Below are 17,510 nucleotides of genomic sequence, written 5' to 3'. Positions count from 1 at the left end.
CGCATACGAAAATATTATTCCAGTAGTGAATGAAAACAAATTTTCTTTTTGCACATAAATAATATTATTTTCGTACAGTTAAAATACTGTAATAAACTGGTGATAATACAGAAAATGTTCAGTATCTATAAAAGAAATTTAGTTTGAAATTCGATTTTTTTTAAATACAGTAATGTCAAGGATAGTTCAAGCTTGTTTAATTCGTAACGGTCGCCAAACTCATCCTAGTTTGACTTGAATAGATTATAATTGGTTTTTCTTAAACCTTGAAGTGTGCAGTATCGATTTAATATTTTCTTTTTGTCAAAATTCAACCGTATTTTATAATGCGATTCTAAGGGGACTCCAGTTGGATCTAATATTTAAATTATTTTACTTTCGTACCTATCTAACCTTTTGTACACCTATGTAACGTAAAAAAAGGCCGTAAAAGAAAGTTGTAACTAATTGAACCATACAAATAAATTATGTAAATCAAAGTGTGTGCACACACGCGCGCGCGTGCGCATACACAACACACGCACGCACACTTGTGTCTAATAGTGTAGCAAAATAATAGTGTGTATAATTCTTTTGTATGTTATTATTTTTTGAATCTATTCTAAACAAATCGCCAAAAATTATCATTTTAATGATTGCTTCTTAAAACAAACTGATTTTGCTGTATTTTTTGTAAAATAAATTTTTATCGACACCGGTAGTTGTTTGTTACAATTTCTCAGTTCAGCCAGTATAGATTTTCACACGCCCTCTGCACTAAATATATGTATGAAATAAGCTAATTCGTCTGCTGATGTGATTTTTGTAACATAATAATGTCGAGACGTGCTATATAATATTCTACATTAAAGTTATAAACGATCCACGAGGCTGCCTGTGGCTTTGAAAGATTAAGATAACATTTGAGTAGTGTGTTATTGTAGTAATCCGTCTTTATTTATCAGTAATTTTTTTTAGGTGTCAAGAGTTTTTTTTCTTAAGAGTACATGTAAAACTTAATTACGTACAAATAATGTTAATGATAAAAATCTGTTGTATAAATATATATATAATATATATGTATACGTCGCACACACCGATAATGGACTAATAGGATAGTTGTAATTGTAAATAAATTTTCTTGCTAGCGGATCTTTTAAATTTCTCGAGCAGAGAAACAATGATCGTTATTTAAGGAACATATTTTAAACTGTTGGAATGGAAGGGCATTAGCCCTCCTTAGGGCCGTTGGGGTAATACAACGCTGTGTTAAATTTTGGTGTGCATTTTTTAAGCCTGTAATGAGGCTTAGTAAAGAAATGTAATTTTTTTTAATTCGCATTCGGGCACTTTATATTCTGAAAATATTCAAATTAAATTTAATGTGTTTATGATGTTGCAGTTTATAGAAATGTGAAGCACGTTGATGATGAACGGCGGTGTTTAGAGGTGACTATTTTGTCAGATTATCTGCCCGATCATTTTTTTCCACTAATATCTCTGTAATCAAGGCGATTAAAATGTTTATAACTCGAGCATAGTTACAATAAATTGACTGTGGTAGTATTGGTATAGTTGGATTCTAAAGTTCCTGTACGCTTTTGTAACTCCTAATAAAAGATGAGGTTCTCTGTTCGACCAGTGTATATATGTTATAGTATTATGGGCATTACCGTTTCTTCATTATTATGTATTTTGTAATCTTGAAATAATTGTGAACAACAGGTTTAATAAGAAAGATAATTGTTTCTTTATTTATTATTTGAACAGTTGTTAGTAATTGATAACGAAGCTGTACTACGTTAATTATTAGTAAACAGAGTTGATTAGCGACATATAGCGTAGGAAAATTTAAATTTATTGAATTTGATACTTGTCCACAAAGTAAACTTAATATATCGTTTTGGAATTATTTTAATAATAATGAACTGGATCGCTTTTTTACTTTTTATACAAATTAAAGGAAGTATTGTGATCGCGAAAAATTTAGTTTTTCAGATTTCAACGGAAATATCCATTTTGATCATCCCTGAATCCATTTTGTCTAGTTTCGGCGTGACGTCTGCACGTACATGCGTATGTATCTTGTTGCATAACTCAAAAACGGTTAGCCGTAGGATGTTGAAATTTTGGATTTAGGACTGTTGTAACATCTAGTTGAGTACCCCCCCCCCCCCGTTTGATTGCAATCGACTGAACCAAAAAAGCCCAAACTCCTAAACAATTTGGGTTTTGCTATTTTTCTTAATTGCAGAAATAAGCCCTCATTGAGAGCTTTTCAGCGATATATCATAAGTGGTACTTATTTTCATTGATTCCAGAGTTGTAACCAAATAAAATTTAATTAATGAAATATTTTAAATCTTACAAGGGGAAAGCACATCGGTTCGAATCAGACTTCATCTCCTTTTTTTTAAATTTAAATTATTGATTTATTAATAATTATTAACCTCTGATTGTAAAAAAATTATAATTCAATAATAACAATAAAAAAAATAGATAAATTAAAAAATATCAGAAGTTATTAATGAAATAAAATTTTATTTACTCTTCATTTTTAAAAAAATGTGTATATTTAATTTAATACGCATGGAAGGAAGTCATCATGGAAGCATGGAAGCAGTCAGCATGGAAGATGTTCACATCATATTTTTTGTCATTTGATTTTGTTTCGTTATTTTTTTTGTTTTAATTTTCTCCTTTTCTGAAGGGTTGAATGTAATCCATAAGTTGTCTGAAAAATCAGCGTGTGTGTGACGTTTCTTCTACAGGTTGTAGATACACAGGTTGTACGTACGCAGGCGCTTCCTCTATACGTTGTACGTTATCCATTCCGTCCGGTTCTTCTCGAATCAGGACGAAAGTTAAATTGAAAATCGTGTCGTCATTTCGGACTATCCCGTTTTCGCACCTATTTACTCAAGAATCCTTGATCAGTTTTAACGATTTATTTCTAATTTAAATCCAACCGAAAATATGTAAAAGTGCAGTCAATTTCTTAAGGAAGATTGTTATCAGATTTAGTGTAATTGAAATTTTAGAAATCTCATTTGACTTATTTATTAAAAATAATACTTCTTTCTGTACGTCTGTGATTCGTATAACGTAACTAATATTCTACATTTATCCTACAGACTGCCACACTGGAAAAATGACGACCACGATCAGCGTAGTTCTTAATGATAGGGTTTTTTTTTTATATTTGTTCTACGAGAAAAATGTATTTTCCGAGATTATATTAACTTGAATGTAGTAACACATTGTTATTATCTTTGCTAATAATGTTGTATTGAAAATCGAATTTGGTAACTTGTTTATTCATCTTAATACCAGCAATTTAACGTCATTGCATTGAATTGAAACATCTGGCTCCCGTTCGATGTTTTCAAAAACTCATGCTTATGAGGCGAAGTTCCTTACTGTCCGTTGCCAGTCAATAAGTTTAGAAATATAAAAGCTTATACGTTTATTGCGTTAAAGATATCTTTATTGAAAACCAGTTTATTTGATTTTTGTTGGTTTTCTACATAATTTTTCAGACTTAAGGATAAATTTGATCTAAAATTCAGAGTAAAATTTGAAAATAAATTATAAAAAATAATTATACATGCGTTAATTTTTACCAGAAATTTATACATACAGTATAACTTTTTTATTAGAATACTGTTGGCTTGCGATATGCAGATGTAATGAAACAAAAATATTTTTTTAATCGTTTCTGTCAAAACTCTTTTGTTGTCGCACAACTAATTGCCAGTCTGCAATCGAAAATTAACTTTTAATCTTTATATATAAGTTTTTCTTTCTTTTTAGAGAAATATCAGTGGTTAATAATAATTTCTTTTAATTTTCTTTTCAAATCTCTTAATTAGGAAATTCGATATTTAAAAAAAAGTAACTTTTTATTTTTAGAACATTTATTTAACTTGTAGATCACATCATTTCTGGAGTGAATATCGTAATGTGCAAGACTAATGTTAGTGCAGTAATATTATCTCAATAATATTTTAAATCTACTGGTATTACCGAAATTTTATGTCATGAAGTCAGTGATGCAATTTAACACATGCATCACTAATAATTAAAAAAAAATTTAATAAATATCAAACTTGTCAATGTACTGTTATATTTATTAAAGTCTTAACATTTTAAGTTCTAAAAATGAGAACTTGTCGGGGTCAATACATTTAAAAAGTTCTTTCTTAAAAACCGGCGCACCATACGGTCAGTAGAAACCGAAGCAGCATGACGTTTTGGCAGTATTCCTTACAAATATATACCATAGCAACGGCGGTCGGGTATTGACTTGGCAAGTTAATTGCAAGCTGGCAAATAACCAACTTAAAAGACTATAGAAAAATCACGACAGTGTGTAAGATCGACACTCTAGTACCTACGTGTTAAAACAAAGATTAAATACTAATTATTACTGTTAATTATCGTAAATTATAAATTTGAATAATAACAATAGCACTTTTCTTTAATAAAAAAAACTGGATATAACTCGTTCTGTTGTAAAACTAAATTTATCAGAATTATATAGGAATACCTCTGCTTTAAATAGCTGAAAATTCCATTGAGATCTTCTACAGCTACTTACGTTTCACTTTGTAACTCTCCGAAAAATTAACTTGCATTTTAGTTTTATTTAATTACTTACCGGAAAAAAAATAGAAAATGAAAAAATTCGGGCATATTGTATATTTGAAAAATGTATTATTACTTTGAAGTCAATACTGTAATAAAATCATCATCTTTTGTAATAAAACGATGTTTTGAATGATAAAAGCCTTAAAATAAATTTTCCAAAACCGAACAGTTATTAGAATTTCAGTTCATCATATAGCTAACTTATTTTTCAGGACTCGCTTCGCTCGCCCACCGTCTAGCCCAGGTCGAGCCAGGCGGAGTCCGGAGCCGACTCAGAGGTGCCAGGGAGTGTATCCCAGAACCGCAGAGCCCGCGTCGCTCGTCATAGCCCACCAGTACAATAGAATATTGTTTAACTATGTTCGGAGAGTACCTTTTGAGTGTCCAATGTGTGTACTTTTATTATTTCTTGTTTCTTTCTACTTGTGCTGTATATAAACAAAATTTTTCTCCACCAATATTGATATGCCTTTTTTTATACCGAATTTTCTTCACGTTTACATTAGGTCTGTTCACTTCAAAATTAAGTTTACCTTTATGCCTTTAAAAATATACAGGATACCTGCGATGTTAATTGCTTAGTAGTAAAATGTACATAAATTTAGCTATGTATTTCGTACTTTTTGATTCTCGAGTTCGTAACAATCTGCCTAATATGTAAAACTAGTAAATTACAATCGTTTCCATCTTCCAGATGTACGTAACGGATGCCTCAAAAGTCATAACATTTTCTGACTTTGTAATTGTATTGTTTATTTATCAGTTACATATTACGTTAAAATACAACATGTGTGCCCTACAACGGGTAATAAAATTAAGCTCTATTATTTCTAATAACTTGCTAGTAACTTACTTGAGACTTTACTAAAATAAAAGTCGGAATTCAGTAATACTAGAAGAAAACCTTACGACAAGCAAATTAGACTTGAGCTTTAAGCCAGATTGGGGAAGAAATGTCAAGACTTATCAGTAGTCTGCTATTGAAGAATGAAAAGTAGTGAAAGATGCTGATGATCTAGATTATTCGTTCTCAAAGTTTGCGGTAACGTCCCCTTGTGGGTGCTGGAGATCTTCGGGGGGGGGGGGGGGTAGAAGGCCCATAGAAGATTGGGGGCGTTCAGGCGGTCTAGGAAGGCGATGGCTGAAAAAAAAATGCAAAAATTATGTTTTCCTGATATTTCAAACTAAAATTTAATACCTACTACACTAGTACAAAAAATTAAAGGGACCCTATAGTTTACGATAAAAAATGATTGTATTCAAACTATTTTAATTTTGCAACAAAGAGGCTTAGACGAATAAAAAAAAAAATTAAAGCTTGATTACTCTACTTTTTGACAGTATTCTTCAGATCTCAAAAATCATCAAATTAAAAAAAATCAGTGAGAAGAAAAGTTTTAAAAATTTGAAAGTTTTTCTTCGTGTTTGATTGAGCGCATTGGTGAAACGAATTTTTTTCAGTAAACTACATTAAAATCGTTTAAAAGCTTAAGACTTCAGCTTTAATTCCTTTTTTGTATGTCTCTACGATTTTTCTGAATATAAAAAAAAATACAATTTTATCTATATAGGATAAAATTGTAATTTTTTTGAAAGCAATTTTAATAAAACTACTTCCAAATATGATGAAATATGCGTTTTAATTGCTCTAATTTTTTAAAATGTAATTTCAACAGAAATTACAGAAACGTGGATACGCCACGTTTAAATACGGTAATTAAATGGTAATTGCTGTTTCTAAGAACGCATCTTACAAACAGCAAATGCAATTATTATTTTTAACAGATGGTAAGTTTAAAAATTTTGGGGCCCTAGAAAAATTTTGACTGTTAATGTGGGCGGTGGGCGAAAACGTTTGAGAATCAATGATCTAGATTAAGGCACCTGACTCGTCGCGATATTTGTACGGCTGACTACATCTCATTACATAGAAGTAATGGGACTTGTCGATCATTCTCTAATTATTCCTACTACAATTCATAATATTAACATTTTACAGTAATTCAGTCAACGATTCCGTTGATTGTCGGTATTATTTTTTTTTATCTGTGTAGTTTATGAACCCAAAACTTTCTTACTAGAAAGTGTCGGTGTGTAAATATAAAAGAGTCTTAATATACATTATTGCTTTATTTATGTATGCGTTTTTCTTTTCATACAGTATTTTAAAACCATTCTATGTTTCTCTCTCTCTCTCTCTCTCTCTTTTTTTTCTTCTTTGTGATACAATGTAGTATTTAATCGGATATTAGATACCGGTATAATTCGATTCATCGGAACAAAATGGGGGAAAAGTCAAGAAATGTATTATAACAGCATCAAATAGAAGTCATTTCTACTTTAATAAAAAATGTATCTGTTACTTCTATTACTACTTCAGCTAAATTATATCCTTGTTTACTTTGCTTTAAAATTGGTAAAGATTCTATTTCATTTATTAAATATTCAAAACTTTAATTATTAGGGTGTATCCCAGTTTAAGTCGCTCTGCTTACCGGTTATGAAGGTCCCTAAAATAATGTATTCGTAAAGATATTCTCTAATTTCACTACATCGATAAAATAATCATTTACGTTGGACCGACGGTTCCCGAGTTTTACGCGAAACATCGGTAAAGACTTCGATTCAGGCCGACAATTTGCTTTACTCGTAAATTGTGTTTGTATATCATCCTCCAAAATATATACGCGTGTACGATTCGCTGGAGATGATTAAGAAAGAAATACAGCTGCCGTTGTAACGGCTTGCACGGTAAAGTTACTCCCTTTCCCTTCTATAACTTGACTATTATCTCTTGAGAAATATACCTTATTTTGGTGTCAGCTCAAGGACGATTTCATGTATCCGGTATGATCTATCGTCCAAATTAACCATCTGTTTATTCATTCTATCCAGTGCCACTTTACGAACCGAAGCAGCAGTCTTCGGCTCAGGAAGTATAATCGGTTATATCGACTAGTTTCTTTCTCTTTTAGAAGTGCATATTAAAGTTTTATCCTCGCCCGGTACCGTCAGTTATCGTAATTCTTAAAACTACAAATTATCGTAATTCTTGTGTAAAGTAAACGTATGCCAACGAAAACCGCACTACATAAAAGCTTTCCGATTGACTATCATTATTTTGTAATTAATTTTAGACGAGTTATAGAAGCGAAAATAAGTCGGCTACTTATAGGACTTTTTCGGGCCGAAAAGATCGACCCGATTGTTTGATTTCCGATCCGATTTTAAGGCCGGCAAACATTTGGTCGAAAATCAGTGATTTTCTTGTTCGATTTGAAATTACTGTTGTGACCGTTCAAAAAAAGCATGAAAATTTTACTGGAGCTTCATTCAAGCGCAATTTAAACTAAAGCAATATTTTTTTAATTAAGAAGTGAAAACAAGCCCTTTGGAGTGTGCTTGAATATATATCCGTAAAGATCTTCCGATATTAAAATCTAGAGAGTGAAAATTAAACTCGTTCCGTGCCTCTTCAAATTCATCATTGATTATATGCAGTTTCCTATCGTTTCTACCTGTATTATATTCACACTACGTAATTTATTTTTCGAGTAATTAAAACCGAAATTTGATCCACGATCGTACCTTTACATATATTTATATTATTATAATACTTATACATATTACAGATACATAACAGCCGTCGATAAAAAAAAAACTTCTTTAAGGTTGAACGGAACGTACTAAATAGTGTCACACGATTTATAAGGTGGTGGTGTTTCGACATGTTTTCACGGTTCATAGAGTTAATGTTAGACCGGGATACATACACTAAGCGGTGTTCGACTATAATAATAAATCAAGGTTCTTTTAGAATCGGTTTCAAAAATTAATATCTACGATATTAACTCTGATACGGTAAAATTTATTAAATAAAGACTAGTTTTGTTTACTTTTTATTATTAAAGAAATTTTGTACACGACTGTAAATACTTCTTTGACATTTAACTGTTGAATTCAGCGAAAATTTATATTTTTAAGTATGACACAATAGGACATCATGCTCTTAATATATTATGCTTAAACAGAGAATTAGGCCGGTTAAGAACATATAGTAAAAGCTCCACATCGCACAACATACATACATACTTCCGCAGACAAACACATATACAATAAAATCATGTTCTTTTTCGTTCGTTCTTTCATTCATAACTTTCTCTTGCAACTATTCTTTCGACCTTGATGCTCTCTGTGGGCGGAAATAAGAACTTCATTTGAAATCGTGAGCAAGAAAATTCACGACTTCAGTCGCAAATATCTTGAATGCGTTCGATATTACTAAAATTTCTGTCGGTCACAGATCACTCGACTTTATCTATAACACAGTACTATCCTACTGTTATTGGTAATGGTATTTACGAAAATCGTCTACTTTATAATGTATATCGAAATCGATATATATACTTAGTAAAATATACATTTAAAGAATTGCAGTAAAACAACCGTAGAACGTTTTTTTCTGAAAAAGTTTTAATTAGAACGGTCATTTTAAAGTAAGGGAACAAGATTTCTGGAATAAAAAAATATGAATTCCAGATTTAAGAGAGTACTTGAAATATGACTTTCTTTTGGAGTGTTTTTTTTTTTTTAATAGTAACCGAAATTAAAAAAAAGAAGATATATTGAATCATTATGTACAAAAACCGTTAATTTATTAAATAATACAACTAACTGTACACGTTTTGCCGTACCGTACTGCGTAAAATGAACTTTTTTGTGATCTGTAAATTTAATTATCATTAATTATTAAAAACATGTGTAGTTTGTTGTTTTCATTGTTTTATGTTATATATATATGTATGAATTGATTTGTAGTTTGGAAATTTAAACATACGTTTTTAAATTATTATCAATTTTTTCTTGGAATATTGATACAATCATTTTTGTACGCCGGCCTCTGTGGCGCGAGTGGTAGCGACTCGGCCTTTCCCGGGTTCGAATTCCGGTCAGGCATGGCATTTTCACACACGCTACAAATCATTCATCTCATCCTCTGAAGAATGCCTAACGGTGAATCCGGAGGTAAAAAAACCATTTTTGTATCTCAAGTTTGAAAAGATTGTTGGATAAAACTTAAAAATTAGACAGATTTACTTAAGATCTATGTCTTTGAAAGTATTCACCGTAGAAAGCTGTGCCTACTCTTTTTTTATTTTATTAAAAATAAAAACTGCAGAGGAAAGGATTGAAAGGACGTACTATCTGTATAAGCTATCTGTATCTAAGCTATATAAGCTATCTGTATCGTACTATCTAAGCTATATGTATAGTTTCGCTGGTGTAATGTGGAAAATGAAAAACAGAACGGTTTTAACTTTGCCTATTATGCTGCCCGTTTAATTCGTTTTGGGCAATGAAATTTTTAATTAACGCAATTTTTAACGAGGAATGCTACAGTAATAGGGTAAATTACTGTAAAAAGAAAGAAAATTTCAACTTCTGTTCCGTAATAAAACAATTGTTTGGATCGGTCCCTTTTTTTCGAATAGTAATAAATATACTTTTTGGGTGTTTAGACAGTTTACTGGTACAACATTCTTTTTAAGATTTGCAAGTTTGTAGACGGGTGGGAACGGTTAAAATTGATTGGTTTGGAGGTGAATACTATTTAAATTGAGCGTATAGCATGACATAATGAAAAAATAAGCCGTTCACTGTAACAGGGGTTACCATATTCCAAGAATCATATTAAAAAAAGATAAATCAAAATATTTTTCATAACTGAACTTAAATTTGAATAATATTACAGCTTTTCGCTTAGATTGGTTCTATATAAAAAATAAATAAATAAAAGGGATATAAAGGTATTAAAAAACAAAATTGAGGCGTTTCATCTTTACTTATGAGATTAACTTTTCTTTTTACGTGATAATGAAAATGAATAAAGGGTTGTCAGAGTTTAGAATAGGGCGTTGGCTGTACATTTAAAAATTAACGTTAATCGACAACATGTTATTTAAATAAAGAATTTAATACAACAATTCGGGTACCGTGATAACATCATGTTATATCTATGTATTGCAGTAAGTTAGATATATTGGTCGATTACTTATAATAAAAGGAATATCTTTTATACACGCTCCAAAGAAATTCTCATATCGCTTTATAAAAAAACATTTAACACTGAATACCCAAGCGACGTAAAGTAATTACCATGAAGGAACTTCATGGTAATTACTTTACGTCATCGCGTTACGATTTTTAAAAATATTATTATGTGTATTGAAAATATCCTTAGTATTTTTCAGCACTTTCTGATATAAATATTTTATTTCTTAAGATCGGTAAAGAAATTAAATTTTGTTATTTCACATTCCAAATTTTTACGCCAAAGGTTTTTTTTTAATATAAGTGTCTTTATAATGCCATATTATCCTTAGGGTAGAGTATAAAAAGATTTTTTAAATAAGAGTTCTCGCTGTTTGAAAAATGTGCTTACAGATTCATTTTATTTGTGGTTTGCTACAGTTCAACACTTTAGTAGAGTCTTTATCGTATTTATTGTTAAAAATTTAAAACAGAAAGCTAACGGAAAGATTAATTTTTTCAATTAATAAACACATTAAGCGTTTTGTTGTGAGTTCGGCTAGTGACAATATCTTGTAGCCGATCGGAAAAAAAGAACGGTTTTTATTTTTTTAATAGCTGAAATTTACCGCGATAAATACATTTGTTAATTTTGCATCGTATATATTTGCTGTATATGTTAGGGTGTAACGCGATATTTATCGGTTGCATTACGAATTTCAAGGACACAGGTTTTTCTGTGCGCGACTTGTCTCGTATTACGTGATTAACGGCTTAGTATATATTATTTACACAATATCCTGTCCGGTGATGTTGATACTCTAGTTATGTACATAAATTTGATAAAACAGAAAAATAAAAATTTTCACCGTTTCTAGTATTTGATACGTCGTATAATTTTATCGTTCTCCAAATCGCACAAATCGTAAACAGGTGTTTTTTTTTTATTACAGTTCGCTTGAAGCGATGATTATACATTTATGTAGTAACAGCAGTTAACGTAATTTCACATATTAAAAGAATTAATATAGCACGAATAGTTTATTGATGGATACCACTTATTTGTTAATGAATATTTAATCGGTATGCCTATCGAATATGTAAAGAATTGTTTTCAGCCTTATGAAATCGTACGTAAAAAAAATACTTTATTTTGTTTAAATTGTAATTTTTATTTCTCGTTAGCTTTTTTATTTATTATGTTTAGTTTTTTAAGCAATAGTAATACCGTGACGAAGAATGAGGTGCTTATCAAACACTGTAAAACTCTTAAAGTAGCATAATTTTTTTTTAAGTAGGTTTATTTGTATGATATTTAATAACAATTTATTTTATTTTCGTTTCAGACGAACGAGATGCAATACAAAAGAAAACATTTACGAAATGGGTCAACAAACACTTGAAAAAGGTAAAAATAAATAAATAATTTAATTTATTTTATTTTAAAACAGGCTATCATCTTAAAATAGTAACAATTTCGTAAGTTGTTTTTTTGTTTTGCTTTCACGAATTTTTTTTACGTATTTCTTTTTAAATTATTTAAAATACGGTGTATTCATATTAAGTAATTTTTTTTTTTTTATTGTCGGCATAATAAATTTACATTGAATAAGTTTAAGAGACGTAGTATTAGCGTCTATCTGTTGTATAATGCAAATATGTTAACGTTAAGCATTGTTTTTTCTTTCATTTTTCATAAATCGTTTAATATTACGTAATTTTACTCTTGGAAGGTCGGACACGAATAAAATTTTCTAATCTTTGTTTTGTAATGAATATTAAGATTATTACATGCAATTACAGTTTGATAGGTGAGGTTTATCCAAGGCTGCTCGACATTGCTCGTATAGATTACGTCATTTTCATTTTTCTTAATATCAAGAATAATAAGGAAGTTGTTCATCTCTGAAATATGCCTCAGAATTATGTAGAAAATGAAGAAAAAACCATTACTCAGTACTGATTATTAGTACTGATTAACTGCTGTTGCTGTTTTCTTCATTGTGATGTTTTTACGTGCTCTTAAGAAAAATAATACTCTTCCTATTGCACTAACCGTTACATTTTAGACGATGAGTCTGAAGCTTTAGTAAGTTGCTCGTAGTGATTGTAAAAAATTCCAGGTTGTTTTGTTTTCTCCTGATGTTTGTTTCTGTTAACCTGTCGAATTCGACTTCATAACTAAAATTTGTCTTCAAATTTCAGTTTGGTTATTTTTAAACCTCTTTCGCTTTAACTCAGTGCGATGAACACGCTAAAAATTCCAACCGTGTCATATCAACTGCCAATAGCAATTTTCTTTTCGTCCGCCAAATTTACGATTTGTAGACTGTACTGTAATGTAATTGTGAATATCTAAGAGTAGTTCTGTGAAGTTCAAATGTTTCGGTAATTTTAATTAACAGGTCTGTACAAAGTCGACAAAAAATTTTCTGTATATTTTCAAAGAGTTAATGTAAAAACCAGCTTCGAGACGAAACTGATTACATTGTAAACATTTAAGCATCAAATAAATAAGTAGGTAACATTTGCAATAAAAAAATCCCTACGCTTTCCTAATTAACCTATTTAAATTATTTTAAATGCGTTGGAAGTGAGTGCTCTCGTATGTGATAAATTTTTAAGTATTTGGAGACTTTATTTCAGGCTGTACACAATTTTGAAAAATCTGGTTTGCAAGATTATTGTGCAAAAACTATCGGACCGATTTTTTTGAAATTTGACTTGTTGCTGTATCATATCAAAAATGTATTTTAGGCAAAATCCTATGTATAATATAACTACTCGAAAAAATCCCCCAAAAATCTGCTTTTTTTTCTCGACAGTTATTGCTATTTTTGCATCAATAATAACGTATTTTTCCGATTTGCAACCTATGATATTGTGTGTAAAATTTAATAACAAAACTTTCTTCTCTCTCGATCTTTTCTCTTAAACGAACAGTTATCGTGTTATATAGGAGAAAAAGAAGTGAATATTTTTGCGACTTTTTTTTACATTTTGTTTAATTAAAATTTAAGCACACCTTTTTCAACTGGAGCATAACTAAATAACCATTTCTGATGACATTCCGGAGGTATTAAAGCAAAAATTAGCGATCGTATTGAAAAAGTCCAACTGAAAAGAGATACCGCGTGGAGTATAAATATTTATTTAAATAATAATTAGAAGATACCGAAACGATCCTTGAAAAATCGAGACGTGAAAGCAGATGGTATTTGCAATTAATAATTGAAAAATGGGAATCGCACCGTATACGCGATTGGTCGTTTATACGTGATAGGTTTCACGTTTTTACATTTCTGCCTACATTTATTCGTTAAAATAATTGTATTGACTATTATAATATTTTCATTTACAGTTTGAAAGGTTTAGTACTGAACAAAATAAATTGTCGATTCGCCTACTTACTTAATGTTCGTGTAGGATTGATCTACAGCTAATATGTTTTGTCCTACACGGATTTTATCTTTATTAATATTATCTATTATAAATATTATCGTATAGTACTTGTCGGTTGCTGATGCAAAGTTTAAGTGGCCAATAATTTTATGTATTTTAGTTCTTAATTAATCGCAATAACTGGTTTTTCGTAAATAATAATTTTTTCTGTCCGATTTCGATAATCCTTTTTTATTTTGTACAGCAAAAAATAACGCTCGTGCTTTGGTTGTAAGTTTTTTCATGCTTATAATTAAGTGGACGGTTTTTAAATAAATCATATACGGGCGATTCGCTCTATCTTTGCTTAGTATCGAGTCCTTATAATATAATCGTGTATAATCCTGACGTAATTCTTTAATTAAAAGTATTTTCACGCAGTAATTATAGGAAATCAGTTGGAAAATTTAGAGTAATAATGTAATACGTATTCCAGAAAAATTTAGGCCCTTTTTAAGTCCTTTTTCTACATACCTTTTCTTATTTTCATCATAACGTTGGTACTCCTCGACTTTAAATTTTTTGCGATGACGTTTTACAGGCTTATCAATATCTTATATAAAATAAAGTAAAAAATTGGAAAACAATTTAAATAAATACATTGATTAAATTAAATATTTATATAAAGTTGAAAAATCTACAGTAAAAATATCAATTTTTGAAGCCTTCTTTAAATTCCGAATGTTTTTTAAGTCGGCGCCAAATTGATGGTTAGTAAACTTATGTTTTGAGTTTATAGTGTAGATTATTTTTAATTTCGGCTTTATTATATTTTTTAAAGTTTTTTTTTGATTTATTAACTTTTATTTAAAATTTGTTTTAAATTATTATTACTTTTATCGTACTTTGTTTTTATTGAGTTTTCAAATTTGAACAGTTACGATAGGACGTTGTATACGTGCCAGAAATCTTGCATCGCCGATACATTAATTGAGCTTGAGTTATTTTATTCTTCATCGATGTCGTTGCCGTCATTGAACTGAACATTCGTATTACTGCGAGTCGCGTACGTGATACTTAATATTTGATACATCTGGCAGAAAGTTTTTTGCGACGTGTTGTTATGTTTGGTTGATATTTAAAGAATATAATAATAATATTCGATAATCATTACATTATTTCTGTTTCATTATTTTTTTCTTAATTAAAATTCGTATATTATCATTATTGTTTCGTAATTTGTTACTAAAACATTTTGACATTAAACAATTCATGAAGAGAAATGATGTTTCCTTTAATAGGCAGTTTTTGTTGTATGGATATTATGTAGGTGCTCAGAATATTTTTAAGTTTATATTCTTTATTAAATTATGAATACACCAATAACTTTTTGTTCCGTGTAGGGGGTGCTGTTCTATTTATTCGTAATTATTTTGTTCTGTGATATTTTATACACAAAGAATAATCGAAGTTAATTTACACGGTTTTATTACATTACGATTTTATTTTACATAGTTAATTTACATGGCAGTTTTAAGAAAACTATCGCATGCTCGAGTGCATACGGGTTTTCGTACCTGTTTGACATCGGTTTCGTACGTATGTGTGTGCGTCTGCATTTGCGCCCACACAGTTATCACTTCTGTTCGACGAACACATTTTGTCTCGTTTTGTCGTCCTTTCCCTTTCGTCGTATCGGTTTCAGCTTGCGCGTGTGTGTTTGTATAAGTGGTACCTTATACAGAGTTATGTTTGTTGTGGAGGCCGGGTGTGGGCTACGGATAACATTGACCGTTTCGATAGCAGCTCAGTGGGTTTACTTTTTCTGCCTACACATGGCACATCTGGGTCGCGTTGCTACCTACGTTGTATTACTTATTGCTTTCTTTTATTACGTAGGAGATCTGATTTTGTAAGATTTATCAATTATTAATTATGCTCTATTCGTTTTCATCTCTTTTCTTTGTATGAGTAGTCTTAAGGTACACGAAGAAATTTATGCCAAATGTACAAATAATTTTGCATCCGATGATAAAATTTGTAATATTACCGTTCAGCATATACGTTTCAATAATGGACGGAGATAAAACATTTTATGCGCGTTTAACGAGGTTTTTGAGAACAGTTTTAAAAGTGTGTTTTTGATGTCGGCAAAAGTAGTCAGCTCAGAGAAGCGTGTTTCCATATTTCAATTTCGTATATCTTTTGTAGAAATTCGATTGTTTCGGTTCATAAAATTATTTCGAAATCATTGTCTACCGCTCTTGAAGTACGAGTTGTTAAAATGAAACATACCACCTATCAAAAATTTTTCTCTTTTTTATTTTCATTGACTGATGTTTTTTAAATAATTATTTAGGTGTTTGTCGGTGAGATTTATTTTATTACGTTTAATAGCGTTATTTATTTACTATATCAGCATTTTTTATGTAATCGTACTAGCTTGTATATTGTCGAGAAGTAAGACGTACATGTAAACGACATCTCCGTGGGCGTTCATTTTGATCGTGAAATTTCACCTATTTCTTGGGTTCTCTGGTACATTAAGATCTCTAAGATTTAATTGGAGATAATGTAGGTGGAGGAAGAATGTTGAGGATAACTGGTAGATAAGTGTTCGATATAGAATGATTAAAGTAGAATTCTATTTGATTGGACATGTTTTTTGCGTTAAAGTGTGGTAAATAATTTTGTTTTGGTTGAATAGAATTTAAGCTAAGATTTTAGGTTGTAAACATATTTGAAGGTGTTTGAAAATACACCTTTCTTGAAACGATAAGAAAAGGTAGTTTTATAATTCAGCATATGTCGATTGATCTTACCTGAAGTAACTTTGGGTTAATGTTTGACAGAGTAAGTTAATTTTTGAAGTTTATTCGATATACTTTTATTAGGTTTATACTTTTATTACTAAAAGTAATATATACTTGATATACTTTTATTAAGTTATCCAACTGAACGGTGTTATTAATGTTGACTGATATAATTGACATATTATACGAACTTTCTGGATTAATTTCAAGAAGTACGTGAATTTAAAACGTAGAAACCTGTTTCAGTTAAGTTGCTATAATAACAATCATTTTTAATTAGAAGTAAATTGTTATGATAAGTACCTGAAGTAGTTACTTTTTATTACGGACTCCCTTCCCGTCTAGCCAAGGGGCGGAGCACCCTGGACCCTTGCTGTGTTAATTATCCTCATTCTTGTGAGAATAATACTGATAAATAATTAAAATCTGTTGTTTATAAAAATTATCAGTGGATTATAAGCTTTTCAGAGCTACTGTTTGGTCAAGCAAAGGACACAAAACTTGATCTGAAGTATTCGGGTTTCAGAATAGTCGTATCCCATCTTAAAAATAGTAGTTTTATAGCTGGTTACTCGTCCTTGGAACAGGTAAAAAAGTATTTTTCACGGTTCTTAGCATTATCCGACCAACACCACCAGGTGACGGGACGGTACTTCG

General features: G+C 30.3%; 1 protein-coding gene across 30 annotated transcripts in view; it reads left to right on the top strand.

Moving 5' to 3' along the window:
• shot (dystonin-like protein short stop) overlaps positions 1-17,510 on the top strand; it is a 644,960-nt gene that overhangs the window by 175,530 nt on the left and 451,920 nt on the right. For all 30 annotated transcript variants that reach the window (XM_075363589.1, XM_075363494.1, XM_075363728.1 and 27 more), the window contains one exon: positions 12,006-12,067. In XM_075363589.1, the coding sequence (XP_075219704.1) occupies positions 12,006-12,067 (62 nt within the window). The remainder of the gene's footprint in view (positions 1-12,005; positions 12,068-17,510) is intronic.

This window comes from Lycorma delicatula, chromosome 1 (assembly GCF_047948215.1).
Source record: "Lycorma delicatula isolate Av1 chromosome 1, ASM4794821v1, whole genome shotgun sequence".
Lineage (NCBI taxonomy): Eukaryota > Metazoa > Arthropoda > Insecta > Hemiptera > Fulgoridae > Lycorma > Lycorma delicatula.
This window is presented reverse-complemented; position numbering and strand designations above follow the sequence as displayed.